This window comes from Zootoca vivipara, chromosome 12, assembly GCF_965207765.1.
Source record: "Zootoca vivipara chromosome 12, rZooViv2.hap1.1, whole genome shotgun sequence".
Taxonomy (NCBI): Eukaryota; Metazoa; Chordata; class Lepidosauria; order Squamata; family Lacertidae; genus Zootoca; species Zootoca vivipara.
The window spans coordinates 8401753-8423388 of NC_142595.1; the positions used below are offsets into that span (position 1 = coordinate 8401753).

Below are 21636 nucleotides of genomic sequence, written 5' to 3' on the forward strand. Positions count from 1 at the left end.
GTGTTGTGGTCTAAACCAGTGTTTCCCAACCTTGGGCCTCGAGCTGTTTTTGGACTACAACTCCCATCATCCCTAGCTAGCAAGGCTAGTGGTCAGAGATGATGGGAATTGTAGTCTGAAAACAGCTGGAGACCCAAGGTTGGGAAACACTGGTCCAAACCACATCTGAGAGTCCACATCTGCTGTCACTAACTGGGCCGTCCCCATGCCGTTGAATCCATGACTAAAATATTTGAAGTGGGATTACAGTGGTGTTGACTGTGTGCAGTTGTATTACAGCCAAAACAAACACACACACACACACACACACACACACACACACACACACACGGATTGTGTGTCACCCCACAGCCTGTCTGCAACCAAAATGTGCACCAGTTGTTCCTGCATTTTCCCCTAATGACGGCTTCGCTACACCGGTCCTTGTTCATTCCCCTCCAGCCCCTTTGCCTGCTTCTGCATTTGCTCACCCACCTACAGAAATAGTCGATGGTTATGTTTCTGGTATTTTGCAATCTTTTATTTCTTTAAATTCAAGAATTCACTATTTCTTTTCATTGCTAGTTTGACGCTTTGGAGACATCTTTACGTGTAAGTGCACGGACACTGGCGCTGCCCGCTTCGGCCCCTTTGGTACCCTGAAACACAAGGAAAGGGAACATTAGGAAGGGTTTTCAGATGCAGGTAACCATTTTGAGGACCACCCCTTTGCATGGGGAACAGTCACGATTCGTTCAGCCCACTGTTGCTTTCTGGTCAAAACAGGTTTTGCTTGTTTTTGGAATAATATGAAGACCCTCCAAACCTGTTTAGCACTAGCATGTCATGATGGAGTATTAAAATAGTCAGGGGAAGAATAATAGAACTGTAGAGTTGAAAGAGACTCATCTGGAAGATGCAGCTGTCCCATACGGGGACTGAACCTGCAACCTTGGCATTATCAGCACCATGTTCTAACCAACTGAGCGATCCAGGCTCATTTCTCAGAGACAAGAATGGAATACATGAGCACAGCATAAAGGGTGATCTCTCTTTCAATTCTCACCTTCAATTCTCTGGTGGCTGTGGGGGCGGGGACCTAATGGGATGGATCCACATGAAGCTACACTTTGGTCCCAATGAAATAATTTTATTTATTTATTTATTACATTTCTATACCGTCATCCGAGGACCACAGGGCAGTTTACAATATAAAGACACAAAACTGCATTACATACTAACAAACAAAACAGTAACAACCCCCTACTCCACCTGCACACAGTTTAAAAGGCTGTAAGATTGTTTAATAAGCCAAAGGGCCTGGGAGAAGGGGGATGGCTTTTGCTTGGGACCTAAAGATATGTAATGAAGGCAACAGGCAAGCTTCCCTGGGGAAAGCATTCCACAAATGGGGAGCCACTGCAGAAAAGGCCCGTTCTCATGTTGCCACTCTCCGGACCTCTCATGTAGGAGGCTCACAAAGAAAGGCCTTGGATTATTATTGCAGGGTTCAGGTTGGTTCCTACAGGGAAAGGCGGTCCTTGAGATACTGCGGTCCCAAACCATTTAAGGGTTTATAGGTCAGAACCAGCACTTTGAATTGGGCCTGGAAACTAATTGGCAGCCAGAGCGGTCAGACCAGGCTCTGTGTAATATGATCAAACCATCTTGTCCTGGTGAGCAACCTAGCTGCTGAATTTTGCACCAACTGAAGTGAAGAACCTGTTGATTTCAGTGGGAACTAAATGCAACTCACTTAATCTGGATCCATCCAATTGCCTTACAAGGGAAGCTTCCACACTAGCAGTTTAGTCTGGAATGAACATAATAAAACACTCAGTTTTTATGGGGAATCCAGACAGTGTCATTGTCAACTCACTGTATTCCTACTAAGTCCTCCTGGGCTTTCCCATGTCTCCTTGCCTTTAAATTTCCTGTTTAGATTTCATTGCTTTCTGTTTATTCACAGGACAACCTATCTAGGGGGGCACTTCCACACCAGCTATAAGCATATTTGCAGTATCCTAGGCACATATTTTTGGTGGGGCATCTGTACAACTTTCTGCTTGACTTATACAACTCCCAGTTTTCATCCACCATTAATTCATTTTTTATATTATTAAAAAAAAATTCAGGTCAGACCTGCTAGGGCCAGCAGAGATGCAAAAACTTTGCTATTTCAAAGCAGAACTCTTAAGTTTTTGAAGACAGCTTTGACTTGTTACGTGACATTTCTTGGCGGTGTGCTCTATTGCCCCCACGGCCAGAGGAGCAAGGCGATGCTTCCAGCGGGATCCCGAGAGCCGTGAAAAAATTACACAGAGGCCTTGCACAATCTTGCAGGTATCTTGCAAGATCTCGCCGGATCCTGGAAGCCGCTGGTGTGAGACCCCAAAAAGTGGAAAGGGGGGGAGGAGGAGGGGGCAGTGGCACACAGCATGTGCACATTACAGCAGGTTCCTGTTTTGCGTTAGGCGGTGATATGGGACAGACCTGCCTGTGTGCACAAGTCCCACTCAGCAATTAATAAGGCAAGAAGGCAACCATGCGCTGGCGGGCAAATCCCTCCAATGCCCACGGAGAGGAGCTATGCCTTGTCCACCCCCCTCTCTCTGTACTTGCCCACTGTGGAGCTAGGTTGCTATGCCACTTTTGCTGGGACAGGGATCCCCACGGAAGCTGGAGCCTACGGGGGGACGCCTGGTTGCACCCCCTCACCCCCTCATAATTTTGTGCCCGGGGCCACGGCCCCTCTGGCTACGCCACTGAGGCTTGCTTTAAAACCTCTCCCCAATGCTCCAGGCTTTGTATGTACAGGGAGCAATTAACACGCCCACCTTCTGCTTCGAATCGTGCAGCCCAGGAGCAGGTGCTTCTGCTAGGGTTTCTACTCATGTGCTTTAGCTGTCAACCTCCGAAGCAGAGGTAGAACGCAGAACGGGAATGAAAACCATCACAGCACAGTAAAGCTACAGCAGAGCAGTATTCGTTTCCTACCTTTTGGCTGCCACATGTTCACGCAAAATCGGGGCCTTTTCTTTCACATGGAGGTCTTGAAAAGAAGTCTGAACTTGGGCCTCCGCAAATATGCGAGATGCACGCCATTTCTTCCCCTGGGGTATTTCGACAAACGAGGTCTGGACCTGGGCTTCAGCAAATGCAGGAGCTTTCGACTTTTTGGGCGCCTTAGAAACTTTTTGTTTTTTCCCTTCAGGTTTCATCGCACCTGCAATCTCCACCTGGCTGTCTTCCAGCTTTGGGAATAAAGGCAAATCCTCGAGGTGAAGCTGAAGTTGGTCAGTTTGCTTTTGAACCTCTGCTTCCTCTCGTGTGGTCCATAATTCCAGCAATGTTTTTTCCATCGAAGCTCTTTTCTGCTCTGCGAGGTCAGCGTGCTCCTCTGCATACAGCGATACAGGTGAGGGTGGTCGGACTGGGCTGGTAATTTCTGATGCAGCAGAAGAGGCAGGAGAGTATGGCAGGATAGGAGAAACAACAGGGTGGGAGGAAGCTGCAGAGGCAGCAGTGCGAGAGGGGGCAGGAGAGACACCAGTGCGGGAGAGGGCAGGAGAGACAGTGTGAGAGAGGGCGGGAGAGACAGGGCGAGAGAGGGCAGGAGAGACAGCAGTGCGAGAGAGGGCAGGAGAGACAGCAGTGCGAGAGAGGGCAGGAGAGACAGCAGTGCGAGAGAGGGAGGGAGAGACAGCAGTGCGAGAGAGGGAGGGAGAGACAGCAGTGCGAGAGAGGGCGGGAGAGACAGCAGTGCGAGAGAGGGCGGGAGAGACAGCAGTGCGAGAGATGGTGGGAGACACAGCAGTGCGAGAGAGGGCGGGAGAGACAGCAGTGAGTGATTGATCAGGGCCCAAAGACGTGTGCGATGAGACAGGAGTTACAACTTTGGCACTTGCCAAACTGGTCCTGGAAGACTGCTCCTGTGCTACGGGTAATTCTTCTGGCGTCTGCATATCACGCTGGGAGATCTGGTCCTTGCTGTCACTTGGTGATGGGGGAAGTGACTTTGGAACATCCACTGGCTTCATTGTCTCTGGAATTTCAGGTAAGTAAGTTGCCTCCTTAGGTTCAATTGGGGGAGGAAATTCAGGAGCTGCATCTACTGAGTCAGGCATGGGTGATTGTCTTGGGCTTTCAGCTTGTGGCAAATCTGCCAGGGAACTTTGCATCTCAGCGTCAGCGCGCTCTTTTTTCCGCCATATGTCGGAGAAGGAGGTTTGCACCTGGTTGTCCATTCTGGCTGCCAAAGGAGCCTCTTTTATCTCAACACCAGGTGGCTCAATTGGGCTTTCAGACTGTGGTAGCAGAGGCACTACCTTGGTGACCTGTGGCAAATCTCCCAAGGAACTTTGCATCTCAGCATCCGCTCGTTCTTTTCTCTGCCATATGTCAGAGAAGGAGGTTTGCACCTGGTTATCAATTCTGCCTGGCGAAGCCTCTTTTATCTCATCCACAAGTGGCTCAATTGGGCTTTCAGGCTGTGGTAGGAGGGGCACCACCTTGGTGATTTCTGGCAAATCTGGCAGGGAACTTTGCATCTTAGCATCCGCTCGTTCTTTTTTCTGCCATATGTCAGAGAAGGAGGTTTGCACCTGGTTGTCAATTCTGCCTGGTGAAGCCTCTTTTATCTCAACCCCAGATGGCTCAACTGGGCTTTCAGGCTGTGGTAGGAGGGGCACCACCTTGGTGACTTGTGACAAATCTGGCAGGGAACTTTGCATCTTAACATCCGCTCGTTCTTTTTTCCGCCATATGTCAGAGAAGGAGGTTTGCACCTGGTTGTCCATTCTGCCTGGAGGAGGAGCTTCTATTATCTCAACCCCAGATGGCTCAATTGGGCTTTCAGGCTGTGGTAGGAGGGGCACCACCTTGGTGACTTGTGACAAATCTGGCAGGGAACTTTGCATCTTAACATCCGCTCGTTCTTTTTTCCGCCATATGTCAGAGAAGGAGGTTTGCACCTGGTTGTCCATTCTGCCTGGAGGAGGAGCTTCTATTATCTCAACCCCAGGTGGCTCAATAGGGCTTTCAGGCTGTGGAAGGAGGGGCACCACCTTGGTGACTTGTGACAAATCTGGCAGGGAACTTTGCATCTTAGCATCCGCTCGTTCTTTTTTCCGCCATATGTCAGAGAAGGAAGTTTGCACCTGGTTATCACTTCTGCCTGGAGGAGGAGCTTCTATTATCTCAACCCCAGGTGGATCAATTGGGCTTTCAAACTCTGGTAGGAGGGGCACCACCTTGGTGTCTTGTGACAAATCTGGCAGGGAACTTTGCATCTTAGCATCCGCTCGTTCTTTTTTCCGCCATATGTCAGAGAAGGAGGTTTGCACCTGGTTGTCCATTCTGCCTAGAGGAGAAGCCTCTTTTATCTCAACCCCAGGTGGATCAATTGAGCTTTCAGACTGTGGTAGGAGGGGCACCACTTTTGTGACTTGTGACAAATCTGGCAGGGAACTTTGCATCTCAGCATCAGCTCTTTCTGTTTTCCGCCATATGTCAGAGAAGGAGGTTTGCAGTTGGGTGTCCATTCTGTCTGGTGGAGAAGCCTCTTTCATCTCAAGCATAGGTGGCTCAACTGGGCTTTCAGACTGTGGTGGGAGAAAAGGTTCTTCCATGGGTTCTGTCACATCTATCCAAGAAGTTTGCTTCTGGGCATTATGGAGTTCTTTTGCCTTCCATATGTCAAGTAGGGAGGTTTGCATCTGAGCCTCCATTAGGGCTGGTGGAGGAGACTGTTCTTCCTCAGGCATGAAGAACTCAGATGGGCTTTCAGACTCAGGTGAGAGAAAAGGATCTTCCACATCTGTTGGGTAATCCATCCAAGAAGTTTGGATCTGGGCATCATGGAGCTGTTTTGCCTTCCATATGTCAAGAAGGGAGGTTTGTGACTGGATGTCCTTTTGTGATTGGGGAAGAGTGTCTAATTCTTCCTCATCAAATTCCAGTGAAGTTTGCTGTTGAACATCGGAATGCAAGTGTGATGAGCTCCATGAGCTCCCCGCAGGTATTTCAACATTTGAGGTTTGCGCCTCAGCATTGGATTGTTGCGCCAGAGGAGGCTCTTTTTGTGCCTCTAGGAAATCAGAGAAGGAGCGTTTTGCCCGAGTATCAGTCTCCACTTCAAAGACACTTTGTAATGGGGAAAAATACGTTCCTTCAGGCTCTGTGAAGTCCGTCTCAGTTGCCTTCTGCTGCATGTAGTCTTTTGCCTTCCCCAGATCAATAAAAGATGTCTGCACCAACCTGTCAACCTGCTCATTGGGAGAAGACTTGACTCCTTGCTGTTGAAATTTGTCTACTGAGGTCTGCGTTTGCATTTCCATTCGTTCCTTTGCTTTCCAAAAGTCAAAATCTGACGTTTGTGCTTGGCTATCAACTAGTAATCCAGGAGGGAACTCCTCTGTTTCGGCTTCATCGAAGCTGCAAGTCTGGTTCTGGGCTTCAGCTAACTCTCTTGCTCGCCATATTTCAAGCAAGGATGTTTGTGTCTGGTCGGCCTTCTGCAGTTGGGGACAAGATTCTGCTTTTTGCACGGGCACTTTAAGCCCTGAAGTCTGCACCTGAGCTTCGGTTTGCAAGCGTGATTCGCGCCACTTGTTTCCGTATGGTATTTCAACATGCGATGTTTGTACCTCACTCTCAACTGTTGGCATCCAAATAGGCTCCTTTTGAGAGGCTGATGTCTGGACTTCTGGGAGTTCATGATACCATTTGCGGATCTGAGCTTCCATCACCTGTGGGGTAATAAGGTACTCCTTCCCTTCTGTTAAAGCTTCCTGATTATCATGCCCACCCTCAATCAATGACAAAGAAGAGTACTTTTGAATGTCAGTGTCTGATATCTTCTTCTGGGGTTCAGCATGTGACATGGAAGTGTAGCTTTGGAAATCACTGTCCACTATCTTCTCTGGGGTTTTTGCAAATGATGCAGAAAGGGCCTTTGGAAAATCAGCGTCTGAGGTCCTCTCCTGGGGTTTGATATCTGATGCAGAAGAGGACTTCCGGAAGAGAGTGTCTGTTGACCTCTCATGGGATTCTGACAAAAGTTTATTAATGAGTTCTAGCTCAGATGTTTGTATCTGGGCCTCCTTGGTTGACTTGGGAGAAAGCAACCTTGCCAGTTCATAATCTGAGGTTCTAAGCACTTGTGCCGAAGCCGGACGCTTCTTCAGCAGCTCATCTTGGACCCCAGAGTTTGACCAAGAAGAAGCCTTCCTCAGTAATTCAGGACTTGAGGTTTGCATTAGGTTTGCATCACCCACCGACAGGGAGGAAGCTTTCTTTACTAACTCGGCACGGGAAGCTGCTTCCATGCTCTGAATCCGGGATAGCAAAGAAAGCTTCTTTAGCAGTTCAATGCTGGGTGTTTGCACCTGTGCATCAGTTTGTGACCGTGCTGAATGCAATCTCTTCCACTGCTGAAGCAATGTGTCAGATGTTTGCATAGATCTTTCAGTCAGTCTAGAAGGCAGAGGTGCCTCTTCTATGGAAAAAAGGGATTCCACCTCTTCTTTTTCGAACTCGAGCATTGGTGGTTTTTTGGTCATCGAAGCAAATGACGTTTGCACCTGGGCCGCAGCCTTTAATCGTGCAGAACGCCAGTCGTTGCCAGGCGGTATTTCCACAGGTAAAGTTTGTACCCCAGAATCAATATATATGGGATACATCGTGCTTTGGTCTATCACTGACGACTGGGGCGATAGCTTACTCTGGGCCTCGGAGGAGGAGCCATAATCTCTCTCTGACATGTAGTCCGAAAACGAAGTCTGCAGCTGGATGTCTATCTCCGAAGGAACTCTTATGTCAAGATGCGAGGTCTGCACCTGAGCCTCAGATAACATGGGCAGAGAGGGAAACTTCTCTAATAACTCTAGATAGGAGGAAGAGGACATAACAGAACCTGCAAAAGATGCCACAGATCTCCTTTCTGGCAAAGAGGTAAATGAAGTTTGGGCATGCATCTCCTTTTCTCCAGGTAACGAAAGCAATGATGTTTGCACCTGCGCTTCTGCCTCTCTTGGCAATTCCATAAATGAAGTTTGTACTTGAGCATCATTTTCTACTGGGGTTGGAGACCGCAGGGAGAGAAACGAAGTTTGCGCCTGGACCTCCCTTCCTCTTGGTAAGCTCGAAAATGAGGTTTGGACCTGAACATCTGCCTCGGATGACGTCTCTATCTCTGGAATGAGTACAGCCGTCATTGAGGTTTGCTGTTCTACTTCTTTGTGTAATCGAGACCACCTCCACCTGTTTCCTTCTGGGACATCCGATTTAGAAGTTTGTATCTCATTCTCAACATACAAGCCATCTTCCTGTTTGGGGAAAGAAATAGCATGCGTGTATGACCACCGACACCTTACATTCAAAATAAGAGTTGACTTATGAAGTTAGAGACACCCTTTTTGCTGATAGGCAGGCAGAGGTCTGGGTTCTTAACCAGATGCATTACTTGAAAGCCCTTAGGATGGGTGAGAGAGGGGGAGAACATAATTTGAGAAATTGGCAGACAAGCCTGACAGATGCATATTCTTGCTAGTTAGCGTCAGAAGGGGCTAAGTCCACAGAGCTGTATTGCTGATAGGTAGATTGACCATAGAAATACAATTGGTAGAGAGGGCTCTGTGTGATGCCATTTCCCCTTCCTCTCCTGGAGAGGAAGGAGCATATAGTACTTCCTGTTCCTCTCACTCTTCCTTTGACCAGTGTTGGATGCTTGCTTGCTCCAGTTTTAGGCACATGCCTGAAGCTGGTTATACCGCAATATTTTGCCTGCATAGTTTTTACTGATGCCATTGCTATGTTTATAAAGTAAATCTTACTTCCACACTTATTTTACAAGTTGTTGCCTGATTTTTTTTAAAAAATAATTTATTTGGTTTTCCAAGTTAAAATTTTACAGATATATCAAACATGAATCATAAAAACAAGATTCCAAGGAATCTCCTGGACTTCCATCCTCCCCTTTGTAGGTCCTATTATTAATCATTTCCTCCTCCATCTTTTGTGAAGATCCAAATCTTTTACATCTCCACTGTGTCCAGAATTCACCCTTAAACTACAAGTGATATTCCAATCCTACTAACAATTTTAACTGTTTACAGTGGTCTTTAAGATAAAATATAAATTTTCCCCATTCCATATTAAAATTTTGGTCTTCCTGATTTCTGATTCTTCCAGTCATTTTAGCCATTTCAGTATAGTCCATCAACTTCATCTGCCATTCTTCTCTGGTAGGAACTTTATCTTCTTCCCATCTCTGGAAAGTTGTTGCCTGATTCTTTATTAAGCAGAGTAAGAGGAGGGAAGCCAGCTTATTTCATAGCTGGACTTGCTCAGAACAAGGTTTACAGCCTAATTCCTATGCTTTTAGGTTTACTGCCAAGGATAGGACTTGGAAACTCTGTTGAACCCACACATGTGGGAGCCTGGAGGGATAAATTGCAATTAATATATCCTCTCCTTGTTAGGATTGTCCTACTCATGTGTAGGACCCTGGCAGAGACAGGCATGTTCTCTCCCTCCTGGTCAATCATTCGGGAGCTTCAAAAGCATTCTCCAGCCCAAACATCACAGCGACTGATGCCAAGAGGCATTAGCACGCTTAGGGATCCTGCAGAGTATTTGCAGTTCGCGTACCAGACTCCATAGCTCAGCATTTTGGCTAATCTACTTTTATTTACATATAATACACCCAGAGCATTCTGACTTAGCTCCTTCCTCTTTCTCATCAGACAGCAAAGAGAAAGAAAAAAGGGACAATAGTTCTACATCACGGAACACAGTAATACCAAACATCCTGTCTCCGTCACTTCCCACACTGTGGAATGAAAACATACACCGTCATGTGATAGACAACAATCCCATGACAGCAAGCACGGAGCAAGAATCCTAACACTCCTGTCCATACCACACATAAATGCTACTATTCTTTTTACACTGAACTGAACTGGTGATTTAGCAACCAAAAAGAGCTAAGCAGTCGTGTCAGTTCTGAACATTTACACACTAGAGATATTCCCTCTCCCTGAGAGATCCTCTCTAGCTTCAGCCTTCATCCTCTACAACCCACTGTATGCCTTGCGGAAAGCCATGGCAATTAACCTGGCCTAAAACTGATGCAGTGGTAGAAAATTTTATGAATATGATATATCAATGGTACCTAACACAGAGTAAAGTGGCAAAAATGTATAAATCTAAATCAAATAAGTGTTGGAATTGTAAAGAGAAAGAAGGTTCTTTTTATCATATGTGGTAGTCTTGTAGTAAGGTTTAAAGCTTACTGGTAAATGATATACAATGAATTGAAAAAGATGTTTAAAATAATGTTTGTAAAAAAAACACCACCCAGAAGCCTTCCTTTTGGGAATTATAGGGACAGAACTATCCAAGCCATATAGAAATTTATTCATGTATGCCACTACAAGAATGTTCCTTGCCCCAAAATGGAAAGAAGACAAAGTCCCAACGAAAGAAGAATGGATACAAAAACTTATGGGATATGCAGAAATGGCAAAACTTAGTGGAAAAATAAGAAATCAAGATAACAAACTTTTTATAAAAGAATGGAAATTATTTATTGGATATTTACAAATAAACTGTAAACAGATAAGAACATTGGCAGGATTATTGTAATAACCTGCAATTTTATAATACAGTATATATTTAAAGTAGATGAATAAATGAGCAGATTAAGTTAATTTGGATATGTAGAAGATTTTAAGGAACCGCAGAAAGATGGGGAAGGAAGTCAAGTTTTGAAATGTTAAAATGATTGTAAAATTATTGAAATGTCTAAAACTGAAAATCATAAATAAAATAATAAATAAAACTGATGCATTGGTGATTCTAGACCTGCCCTCAGTCTGCATTAGAGATAGACAGTGAGTTGCAACACAGAGTCTTGGGGCATCTTAAAAAGTGGCTGATAGACCTATTACAAGTAATGAACCTGTGATAGACATGTTCATTAACTTCAGTGGGTCTACTCTGAGTAGGACTAGCACTGAATGTCAACCTACTGGATTTATTGCAGCATAAACCTTTGTGGTCTAGAATCCAAGACATGGGCTCTGCACTACTGAAGCAGGAGGTGGCTCGGAGAGAGGTGGGGCTCTACATATTAATGTGTGATCTGTGTGGTTTTGTAAGGGACGAGATGGAGTGGGCATTTGAGAGAGCAGGGGATGAGGTTTGCATATACAGTGGTACCTCTACTTATGAATAACTCTACTTACGAATGTAGCTCCGTCCGCCATCTTGGATGCCATTTAGATATGATTTTTCTACTTACGAATTTTTAGCTAGGGTTGCTTCGACTTACGATTTTTTTCTCCCAATGCATTCCTATGGGATTCAACTTACAAATTTTTTCGACTTACGAATGTGCGTTCGGAACGCATTAAATTCGTAAGTAGAGGTACCACTGTACTCATTTGTGTGTGGTCTGTGAAAGAGGGAGAGAGGTATGTGGTGTGTATGGGGGGGGGAGGGAGAGAGGGAGAGGGAGAGAATCACAGACTGCATAGGATCATAGAATTGTAGTACTGGAAGGGACCACCTTGGAAATTTTCCTAGGTACTGGGGAAAGCTCCCTGTTGTTATTAGGCAATTACAGTGTCATTGTGGGTAGGTGGGGAATCAATACTGTGTGACCTTCACAACTGAGACCATCAGCACATACCTGACTTGCCACAATAAGAAGGATGTTATTCTGCGATTTGGCCTGGGGGGGGTGTGGACATTAAGGACTGCAGTGTCTACTTCTGTGTTATGCCATGCCTCCCCCAGCCACGTTGCAACCCCACCCCACCCTGCCATGGCGGCCATTTTGTAACTTCTCAAAATGGGCCCAAAAGGTTTGTGACCGGGGTGCAACAAATCTTTTAAATCTCAAAGGTGCAAGAAGATGCCTTGCTGTTTGGCCACCACAAATCAACACACCTCCCTCAATTGCGTTGGTATGAAAGACTATATCTGTATACCACCTGAAACAAATGTTCCCTAAGCAGTGAACAATTTTTGCTGAGGGCAAAAAAAAGCCTACATATTCATAACATTGCAGAGCCCTTACATTGTTCACTCCAGTGGTGGCCTTTGGTAGTACAGCACCCTGAGTGAAGACAAAATTAGGCGACCCACCCATCACCTTTCATTCTGCACATGCTTTCAAGGGTGCTATGTCACAGTTTTGTGCCCCCTCGGCTCTGCCCCCTGGGCAGTGGAACTGCCTGCTCCCTGATCTTCTCTCTTTTTTATTAAAAAAAAATTATTGAAAGAAACAAAGACCAAAACCAAACAATTTATCCATTTTACATCCAATTACAAAATGTAATTGGATGTAAAATGTAATTGGATGTGAAATGTAATTGGATGCTCCCTTATCTTCTCAATCAGTCCATCTAAATTAGGGATGGCAATATAATGAAGATATAGCCATAGAATGAATTACCGGGTCCTGGTCTGGCTCTACCTCTGAGGGGTCTGCTTCCGAGGGGTCTAGCTCTGAGGGAGGCTTAAATTGCTCAGACGAAGCGATATTAAGGCTGAAAGACATAAGGCAACAAATGATTTCAGGGCTTGTCGGACAGACAGCGATAGTAACCAAATCCTTAATATGTATTGATGGATGTGAAAATATTTTCTTAAAGGGGGGGGCGGGTAAGAGGGGACCGTAGCCATAGCCAGACCTATATATGTATTTTATATGATGTCCAAGTCAGGACAATTTCATCCATAAATTCAGGCCACCCAGAATTCCTCCAACTTGCCCTATGGCCCTGATAACTCCCAGCCCACTATGTCCCTCTCTTACAAATGTAACTTCAACTTGTGCTAGGGAACCCAATCTGATTGCTAGTGTTCTTGTCTGATATTGCAGACACACAACGCACCACACCGGGGGGAGGGGGGCTCAGTTTTGCCGGGCAGTATTTGCATTTTAGGTTGCACAAGCAGATGTCACAATGCAGAGCAACACTTGCTTGCCTCAACGAAGTCACCTCCTTCAAGCAGGCATCGCTCAGCTCCATTGTTCTCACCTTGGGTGAAGAGTTTATGCAAAATATATGCAACTGGGTGGCTTGCTCTTCAACAAGCTCTCCATACCCTACAGTGGGTATGAGTTTTAACCCGCAAGCAGTTTGATGAAACCCATATAATGGGTTGGTAAAGGGACCCCTGACCATTAGGTCCAGTCATGACCGACTCTGGGGTTGCGCGCTCATCTCGCATTATTGGCCGAGGGAGCCGGCGTATAGCTTCCAGGTCATGTGGCCAGCATGACAAGGCCGCTTCTGGCAAACCAGAGCAGCACATGGAAACGCTGTTTACCTTCCCGCTGTAGCGGTTCCTATTTATCTAATTGCATTTTGACGTGCTTTCAAACTGCTAGGTTGGCAGGAGCTGGGACCAAGCAACGGGAGCTCACCCCGTCACAGGGATTCGAACCGCCGACCTTCTGATCAGCAAGCCCTAGGCTCAGTGGTTTAACCACTGGGTTGGTACATTCACTTAATTCCTGTTCTGTATCAATGGGACATCTTATGCCTGGGCCAAACGTCCAAAGGGCGTACATGGTTCCCTTGCGTTCACTAAGAAAAGGGAGGTGTAGCTCACCATGTTGAAGATTGTGTTTCCGGTGGGCCAGTACAACAGAAAAATTTTCTCCAACCTCCTATAAAAAGAGACAGAAGTAAAAATAAGCTTTAGCCTGTGTTTCTCACAGGAATCCATCTCAAAACCAGATAAGAACATACAAAGAACCTACTGGATCAGGCCAGTGGCCTATCTACTCCTGTATCCTGTTGTCAGATGCCTAAGAGAAGCATGCAAGCATGACCCTGAGCACAAGTCCCCTCCCCTCCTACCATTCCCCCAAACTGGTATTCAGCCTCTGAAAGTGAAGGTAGATCGGCCTCGGTCCAGTATACCTGAAGGAGCATCTCCACCCCCATCGTTCTGCCCAGACACAGGTCCAGTACCGAGGGCCTTCTGGCGGTTCCCTCATTGCGAGAAGCCAAGTTGCAGGGAACCAGGCAGAGGGCCTTATCGGTGGTGACGCCCACCCTGTGGAACGCCCTCCCATCAGATGTCAAAGAGAAAAACAGCTACCAGATTTTTAGAAGACATCTGAAGGCAACCCTGTTTAGGGAGGCTTTTAATGTTTAATAGATTGTTTTATTTCATTTTTCTGTTGGAAGCCACCCAGAGTGGCTGGGGAAGCCCAGCCTGAGGGGCAGGGAATAAATAATAAATTATTATTATTATTATTAATCATCGTCATCAGTTTTAGCAGCTACTGATAGCCTTATCCTCCACGTATTTGTCTAATCCTAATGTTTAAAGCCGTCCAAGTTGGTGCCCACTACTGTCTCCTGTGGAAGTGAGTTCCATAGTTTAACTGTGCGCTGCATAAAGATGTCCAGAAGGCAGAGAGAGGTTTTAAAAGGAAGGGTATATGGCAATGCTGGTTGTGCTTCAGTCCGATTGTAACCCAACCCTAGCTCAGGAACACAGGGTAGGTGAATACCAATGAACAAGAGGTTGTGCGGGGACAGGGAGCAAGCACACACACACACACATGAGAAGTATCCCATGTACACAGAATGTTTTCAATGGCTAATAGTGGTTGGGGCAGGGGGATAAAATGGTATCAGAATGGTTTTTGGTTCAGGTGTATTAAAAATCCACACAGAGACCTTCAAATTCCAAAAACAAGTGTTTAGATTCTGTGCAACAAAAGAGACTCAAGAATATAAGACAGCCCTGTAAATATACCTTCTTTTCATTGTTAAAAAAGTTTTGTGACGGGTTTTAGAGTTGCTTATGAATCTTTTAAAGTTTGGAACACAAGCTTCGCAGCTGATTCTGAAAATTATGTATCTGTGGCCATAATACAATTTTTATAGAGTCAAAAGAAACAGATTTATTTGTCCTTTGGTTGTTCCTTTCATTAAATGAAACATAAAACTAACTCTTCGCTAACACGTGGATATAGACAATAATGATAGAGAATGTCATCAAATCTGTTTTAACAAAAAAAAGAGAACATTAAAGTGAATTAGTGTGAATGCTTTCCTATGTTTGGGAAGAAATAACAACCTCAAATAGACCTTTCCTTGTGGGTCTATAAGCAATCCTCAAGTGTAACATAGAACAAATCTTCTTGGGAAATGTTATAGAGATCTAATAATCAATATTTTTTACCTACTAGAATACAACAGATTTTACTTAATTGTAGCCCAAGGGGAAATAATTCAGGGTACCAACATACTGTAAGCTCAGCATTTATTTTCCAGGAAATTCTTCTTCCAGGTCACTTCGAGATGACGTGTTTACTAAGCATTCAATCATTCTTATAGACATTTCCAATGAGATTATGTGACAGTCATTATTATTGAGCGTTCAATCAGATTTTTTCTCAGTTGAAGAATATAATGTCAAGCAATCATCATTCTTTACTTTCCTTGTTGTGGAAAGTCTGGGTGGTGTTTGGGTTTTTTTGGAGCGGGTAAGAGGTGGGCAAACAAGTTTGTTTCACAACCTGAATTTCCCTGTAGTAAGGGTCTGGATTGAGCAAGACTCAATCATGCCTATTAGAGTCTTCATATCCAGGACCACACTAAACTCCCTTTATAGTGATCAGGTCTCCGAGTGCCAATCTATATACAGGGGTACCTCGGTTTACAAACTTAATCCGTTCCGGAAGTCCGTTCTTAAACCAAAACTGTTCTTAAACCGAGGCGTGCTTTCCAGGGCCCTCTTAAGCACCTCTGGTGCCCTGGCGCTGTGGTGCGACGGATCCCTCCGGCGGCCCCCCCGCCCCGTTTCCCAGCGTGACGGGAGGGCGGGCAGGCACAGCTGCCGAGGGTGCTGCTGTGCAACGGGCGGGCGGGCGCAGCGCTACTGCCGAGAGCGCTGCTACACGGAAGAACGGCCGACGGCCAGGCGGGCACAGCTGCGATGCGCCCCCCTGGCGGGCCGGCGCCATGGTGCCCTGCACCACCCAGCCTGGCCGTAGGGCCGGCCCTGGTGCTTTCCCTAATGAGGCCTCCCACTGCCAGTGCCCTTCGACCGTTTGGCTTCTGTTCTTAGACCAAGGTAAAGTTCTCAAACCAGGACACTATTTCTGGTTTTGCGGAGCTCGTAAACCGAATTGTTCGTAAACAGGGCTGTTCTTAAACCGAGGTACCACTGCAGAAGGTAAAACAGCATCAACCATACACAATCAAGCAGCAACAGGCTGGGTTGAAGCCCAAGTTTTGCAGAAGTAGGGGGGGGGAAGAATCCCTTTTGGGGGATCCATCCCAAACCCCAAAGAGAAGTATGTGTGCTCGGGGATCATGAGATGCTGATTTGACTGTTGGAAGGGAGAAAAAAACCAAAGAATGGGAGATAACAAGAGAGAGCAGAAGAGCAGCAGGAGCACTCAAGGCATTTTAATAATAATATTTTAATAATAAATAAATTTAATAATAATAATAAATTTTTATTTGTACCCCGCCCTCCCCGGCCGGAGCCAGGCTCAGCACGGCTAACATCATATAAATAATACCGTATGCATAAAAACGAGCAATCAATCGATTCAAATGGACTCCCAAATTAATTCAAATAAATTAAAATTAAAATTGGACAGATGGTGCACTTGGCCGCCTTAAAACCTACTTCAGCCGGCTAGGGATGATGGGAGTTGTAGTCCAGCCACCTGGGGCCACCCAAAGTTCAGAAAGGCTGCTGAAGAGATACTCAGGATTTCGCTCGGTTTCTGCGAAGGTAGACTTCCTCTGAATATAGAGGCTCTACACGGGTATCCTTCACAGGGCAATAACCCCCGACAGCTTTAACCCTAACACACACACACACACACACCCCTATTGAAAGACTCTCACCTCTTTTCTTCCCCATGTTTTGCACACCCAGAGTAGCCCCGCCTGTAGTTGTTAACGCGGCAGCAGCCGGGCGATGCTTGCTGCCGGCTCCCCCTTGGGCCCGACACTGAGCGCGCCCAGCATCCCGCCGGTCCAGCTAGGAGACGGGCTCTGAGCGACGGCGAGCGTGACGTCACCGGGAGGCTTTTTGACGTCACGCGGGCAGGATTCCGTCCCTGCCGCCGCTGTTGCGCCCCGTCCTCCTCCTCGCAACTAAGCGCCGCAAAAGGGGCTGCTGCTGCTTCCCTTGGCGGATCCAGCTCCGTCGAAGAAAGTGCGCTTTAGTAGCGCTCGCGTCCAGCAATTGTGGTTCAAAATTTGGTGTTTCAAAATTCGGTTTGGCAAGGATTTCAACTGCCAAGCCCAGGCTTGGATTCAAGTTCGTGTGTCTGGCCGCAGTCCTCCCCCACCCACGCCCCCTTACCTGGGAAGGGCTAGATCCTGGCACCTTCGGATAAAAGGCAGTACTGTATAAAAGTTGAAACAAACAAATAAATATGCCTCCCTGTCCCTGAATTTTAGAATCCTAGATTTGCAGAGTTGGGAGGGACCCGCGAGTCAGGCTGGAATAAATCTGCACTTAAGCGTCCCTGACAGGTGACCATCCAACCTCTGCTTAAAAACCTCCAGCGAGGTTTCACTTTAATGGGATTTAACCTACGGTTGCGCTTTCGGTTGCTTTGGCAAGGCAGCCTTACGGACACACAAACACACCAGGGAGGACTAGGAAAATTCATGGCGTGGAGAGAGTGGAAATCTTGCGCTCAGATGCTGTTGGTGGGTTTTCCCCTTGGGTCATCTGGTTGTTGGCCACTGTGAGAACAGGATGCTGGGCTAGATGGGGCCATTGGCCTCATCCAGCAAAGCTTTTCTTATATTCTTGGGCTTGGCACCATGGTTAGAGCGTCAGCCTGCTAGAACCTGGGAGAAACCAAGGTTCAAATTCCCACTTGGCCATGAAGCTCACTTGTGGGCCAGTGGCTGCCTCTCCTCCTAACCCACCTCACAGGGTCGTTGTGAGCATAAGGGTTCAGCTCCCGTTGCTCGGTCCCAGCTCCTGCCAACCTAGCAGTTCGAAAGCACGTCAAAATGCAAGTAGATAAATAGGAACCGCTATAGCGGGAAGGTAAACGGTGTTTCCATGTGCTGCTCTGGTTTGCCAGAAGTGGCTTTGTCATGCTGGCCACATGACCTGGAAGCTATACGCCGGCTCCCTCGGCCAATAATGCGAGATGAGCGCCGCAACCCCAAAGTCGGTCACGACTGGACCTAATGGTCAGTGGTCCCTTTGCCTTAATAGATTTTCTACAGTAAATTAGGGTTTACTATATAAAATCTAAGGACCCAGGTGGCGCTATGGTTAAACCACTGAGCCTAGGGCTTGCTGATCAGAAGGTCGGCGGTTCGAATCCCTGTGACGGGGTGAGCTCCCGTTGCTTGGTCCCAGCTCCTGCCAACCTAGCAGTTCGAAAGCATGTCAAAGTGCAAGTAGATAAATAGGAACCGCTACAGCGGGAAGGTAAACGGCGTTTCCATGTGCTGCTCTGGTTCTCCAGAAGCAGCTTTGTCATGCTGGCCACATGACCTGGAAGCTATACGCCGGCTCCCTCGGCCAATAATGCGAGATGAGCGTGCAACCCCAGAGTCGGTCACGACTGGACCTAATGGTCAGGGGTCCCTTTACCTTTTATATAAAATCTAGTTGCAGGTAGGTAGCCGTGTTGGTCTGAGTCGAAACAAAATTTTAAAAATTCCCTCAGTAGCACCTTAAAGACCAACTTTAAATGAAAACTTAGTTGGTCTTTAAGGTGCTACTGAAGGATTTTTTAAATTTTATGTAAAATCTATTAAAACCATACAAGTTGAGGAATTTATGCAGGGGTTAGGTTCTTGGGAACGTGCTTAGACCCCAAACCGTGTCTAGTCAAACACATGGGGGTGCAATGGCAGGTGGGATTATCAAAGTGCCCCCCCCCGGGTGCCCACCTCTTTTATTCATCCACTCATCTAATGCATAAAGATGAATCCATACAAGTTAAATGCAGTTAAGTTGTGGGCTGATTGTAACATACAGTTTTACTCCTGACCATGTTTTGTTGTTTTTTCATTATTGGGTCTTTTGCCATGTTTTTTGGCAGTTCTCATTTTTTTAAATGTATGTTTCCTTGAGTTCCATCAGAGAAAAATGTGGGGTATAAATATAAATATAATAACAGAGAGGGCAAAATGCAGCAGCCCTATGGACCAGACAGACTTCCCCATCAAGCTGCAGTGTTTCTTGCTCAATTTTTAAATATATATATATGTAATGCTCCATTTCCAAGCCCCAGCATCTGTTTTCAAGGCGGAGGTCTGGAATTCTGGATGATACAATAATAATGTGAACTACCGTGTTTCTCATAAAATAAGACGTACCTATAAAATAAGCCATGGCAGGATTTTCATGCGTTGACAAAATATAAGACATGCCCCAAAAATAAGCCGTAGTGGTGGGAGCAGGTCTGGTTGGTGCCATGGAAGAGGAAGATGCCTGTCAGCGCCCGGAACCGGCTGCTGCTGCCCCTCCAAAACGGCCAGCAGTGCGCACCGCGCCCCGACCCGGCGGGACCCAGCAAGAGCCGCAGCGTGCGCCGCGTGGAGCCCCGAGCCAGTGGGACCCAGCAGTGCAACCCACTGAAGCGCCGACAAAGTGCCCAGCAGCGCCGTGCGGAGCGCCCCGAGCCAGCAGGACCCAGCAGTGCTCTGTAGCACTTTGAATCCTCCTGTTGCTGCGGCTTGGGGCGCTCTGCATGGCGCTGCTGGGCGCTTTGTCGGTGCTTCAGATGGGTCCCGCTAACTTGGGGCTCTACGCGGCAGGAGAAGGACGCCTGCTGGGTCAGTGCCCAGCAGTGGAGCACCCCGAGCCTCCGGGAGCTGGCAGGAGGAGGAGGAGGCCTGCTGAGTCAGTGCCCGGCAGTGCCACGCGCTCCGAGCCAGCGGGACACAACAGCAGCAACGCTGGCCGTGGCAGGAGGAGGCAGGCGCCCAGAACCATACGGTACTTACCGGTAATAATAATATAAAAAGACACACACACACACCCCGAAAATAAGCCATAGGCTTGTTTTCTTGAGTAAAATAAATATAAGACGGTGTCTTATTTTAGGAGAAACACGGTAATGACAGGTGAGCATAGCCCCTGTAGCAGATGCAGTGCTCATTGGTTCCCCCACCTGCTGCCTCTGCCATTGCACCAATGGGGGGGGGAGAGAGAATAAATAGATGGTTTGGGTCCTGAGAGAGCGGTTTCCAAACAGTCTTGAACCCTGGCGCCTTTTCTTTCTGTCACAATTGAGCTCTGATTACTGCCAGCAGTTTCTGCAGGAGGAGCCAGTGTGAACCAAATGTATGCACCTAGACGGTTGTGTGTGTATGGTTTTTTTATAACATAGCCAACTTTTTTGAAAAGGAGCCAGAGAACAGATTTCCCTAAGCAAGGTGGAGAGGGGAAATGTATTGCATGTGCCTGTTCTAGGCTGCATCAACAGCAGCATAGTGTCCAGATCAAGGGAAGTAATAGTCCCACCCTATTCCACCTTGGTCAGACCACACCTGGAATACTGGGCCCAGTTCTGGATGCCACAGTTTAAGGATATGGACAAGCTGGAGGGTAGCCCAAATAATCAAGGGTCTGGAAACCAAGCCTTATGAGGAACGGTTGAGGGAGTTGGGTATGTTTAGCCTGGATAAGAGGCTACTGAGAGGAGATATGATAGCCATCTTTAAATATCTAAAGGGCTATCACATGGTGGATGGAGCAACCTTGTTTGACCCTGCCCTGGAAGACAGGACATAAACCAATGGAGTCGAGTTACAAGAAAGTTACAAGGAACATCAGGAAGAACTTTATGATGGTAAGAGCCATTTGACAGGGGAACAGATTCCCTCTCCTGTCTTGAAAGTTTTGAAGCAGAGGTTGGGTGGCCATCAGTCATGTATGATCTAGTTGAGATTCCTGCATTACAGGGTGTTGGAACTGGGCAGAGGAGGAATGGTGGAGACTGCCTCCCCAGCTTGAACCTTCCAGAGAAGAAGGAGAGTTCAGAATTACAACTGGGGTTTGAGCAGGGGCATTGCAATAGGGGGTGGGGGGCGGGGCACCCCGGGTGCCACTCTGTGGGGGGCAGCGCGGCGCCCCCTCGCCACGTCCACCAATGGCTGCTGCTACCGTGATGGCGGCACGACCGCCATCGCAGAGGCCCCGATGTTGCTGGCCTTGCCCCTCGCTTCTTCCTGGTGGGGCGGAGGCAAGGGGCAGGCCAGAGAGCAGCACCAGCGGCGGCCACTGATGCCCCTTGCCACTCCGCCTCCGCCTGAGTAGGAAGAAGCACAAAGTGCGCTATGGATCGGCTTGCCGCGCACTTTGTGCTTCTTCCTACTCAGGCAGAGCAGCGAGGGGCGTCAGTGAAGATCGGGTTGCCGGCGGGCGGTGCTCCAGTGCCTGGATCCGAGGATCCCGATGCTAGAGCGCCTGCGCCAGCAACCCGCTCCGTAGCTCGCTTTGTGCTTCTTCCTGCTCAGGCGGAGCGGTGAGGGGTGTCAATGAGCTACAGAGCGGGTTGTCAGCAGCACCGCTCTAGCATCAGGATCCTCGGATCCAGGCGCTGGAGCACCGCCCCCGGCAACCTGTTCCGTAGTGTGATGCGTGCGTCGTGACACGTGCATCGTACGTCATGAC

The 21636-nt window shown here is 47.4% G+C and overlaps 1 protein-coding gene across 1 annotated transcript; it reads right to left on the reverse strand.

The window, feature by feature from the left end:
* Positions 1–499: 499 nt before the first annotated feature.
* LOC118094552 (uncharacterized) lies at positions 500–17708 on the reverse strand. Its single transcript, XM_088654985.1, has 5 exons — positions 16881–17708; positions 13609–13666; positions 12443–12536; positions 2977–8306; positions 500–638 (listed from the first exon to the last, which is right to left on the reverse strand). Exons 1-5 carry the CDS (start codon positions 16894–16896, stop codon positions 545–547), a joined length of 5592 nt encoding a protein of 1863 aa, XP_088511111.1. The 5' UTR covers positions 16897–17708; the 3' UTR covers positions 500–544.
* Positions 17709–21636: the final 3928 nt, after the last annotated feature.

Coding starts and splice junctions, on each gene's coding strand:
- LOC118094552 (XM_088654985.1), bottom strand. Junction 8,307..12,442: donor TAGAGCCAGACCAGGACCCG/GTAATTCATTCT, acceptor TTCCCCAAACAG/GAAGATGGCTTGTATGTTGA. Junction 639..2,976: donor GAACATGTGGCAGCCAAAAG/GTAGGAAACGAA, acceptor CTTGTGTTTCAG/GGTACCAAAGGGGCCGAAGC.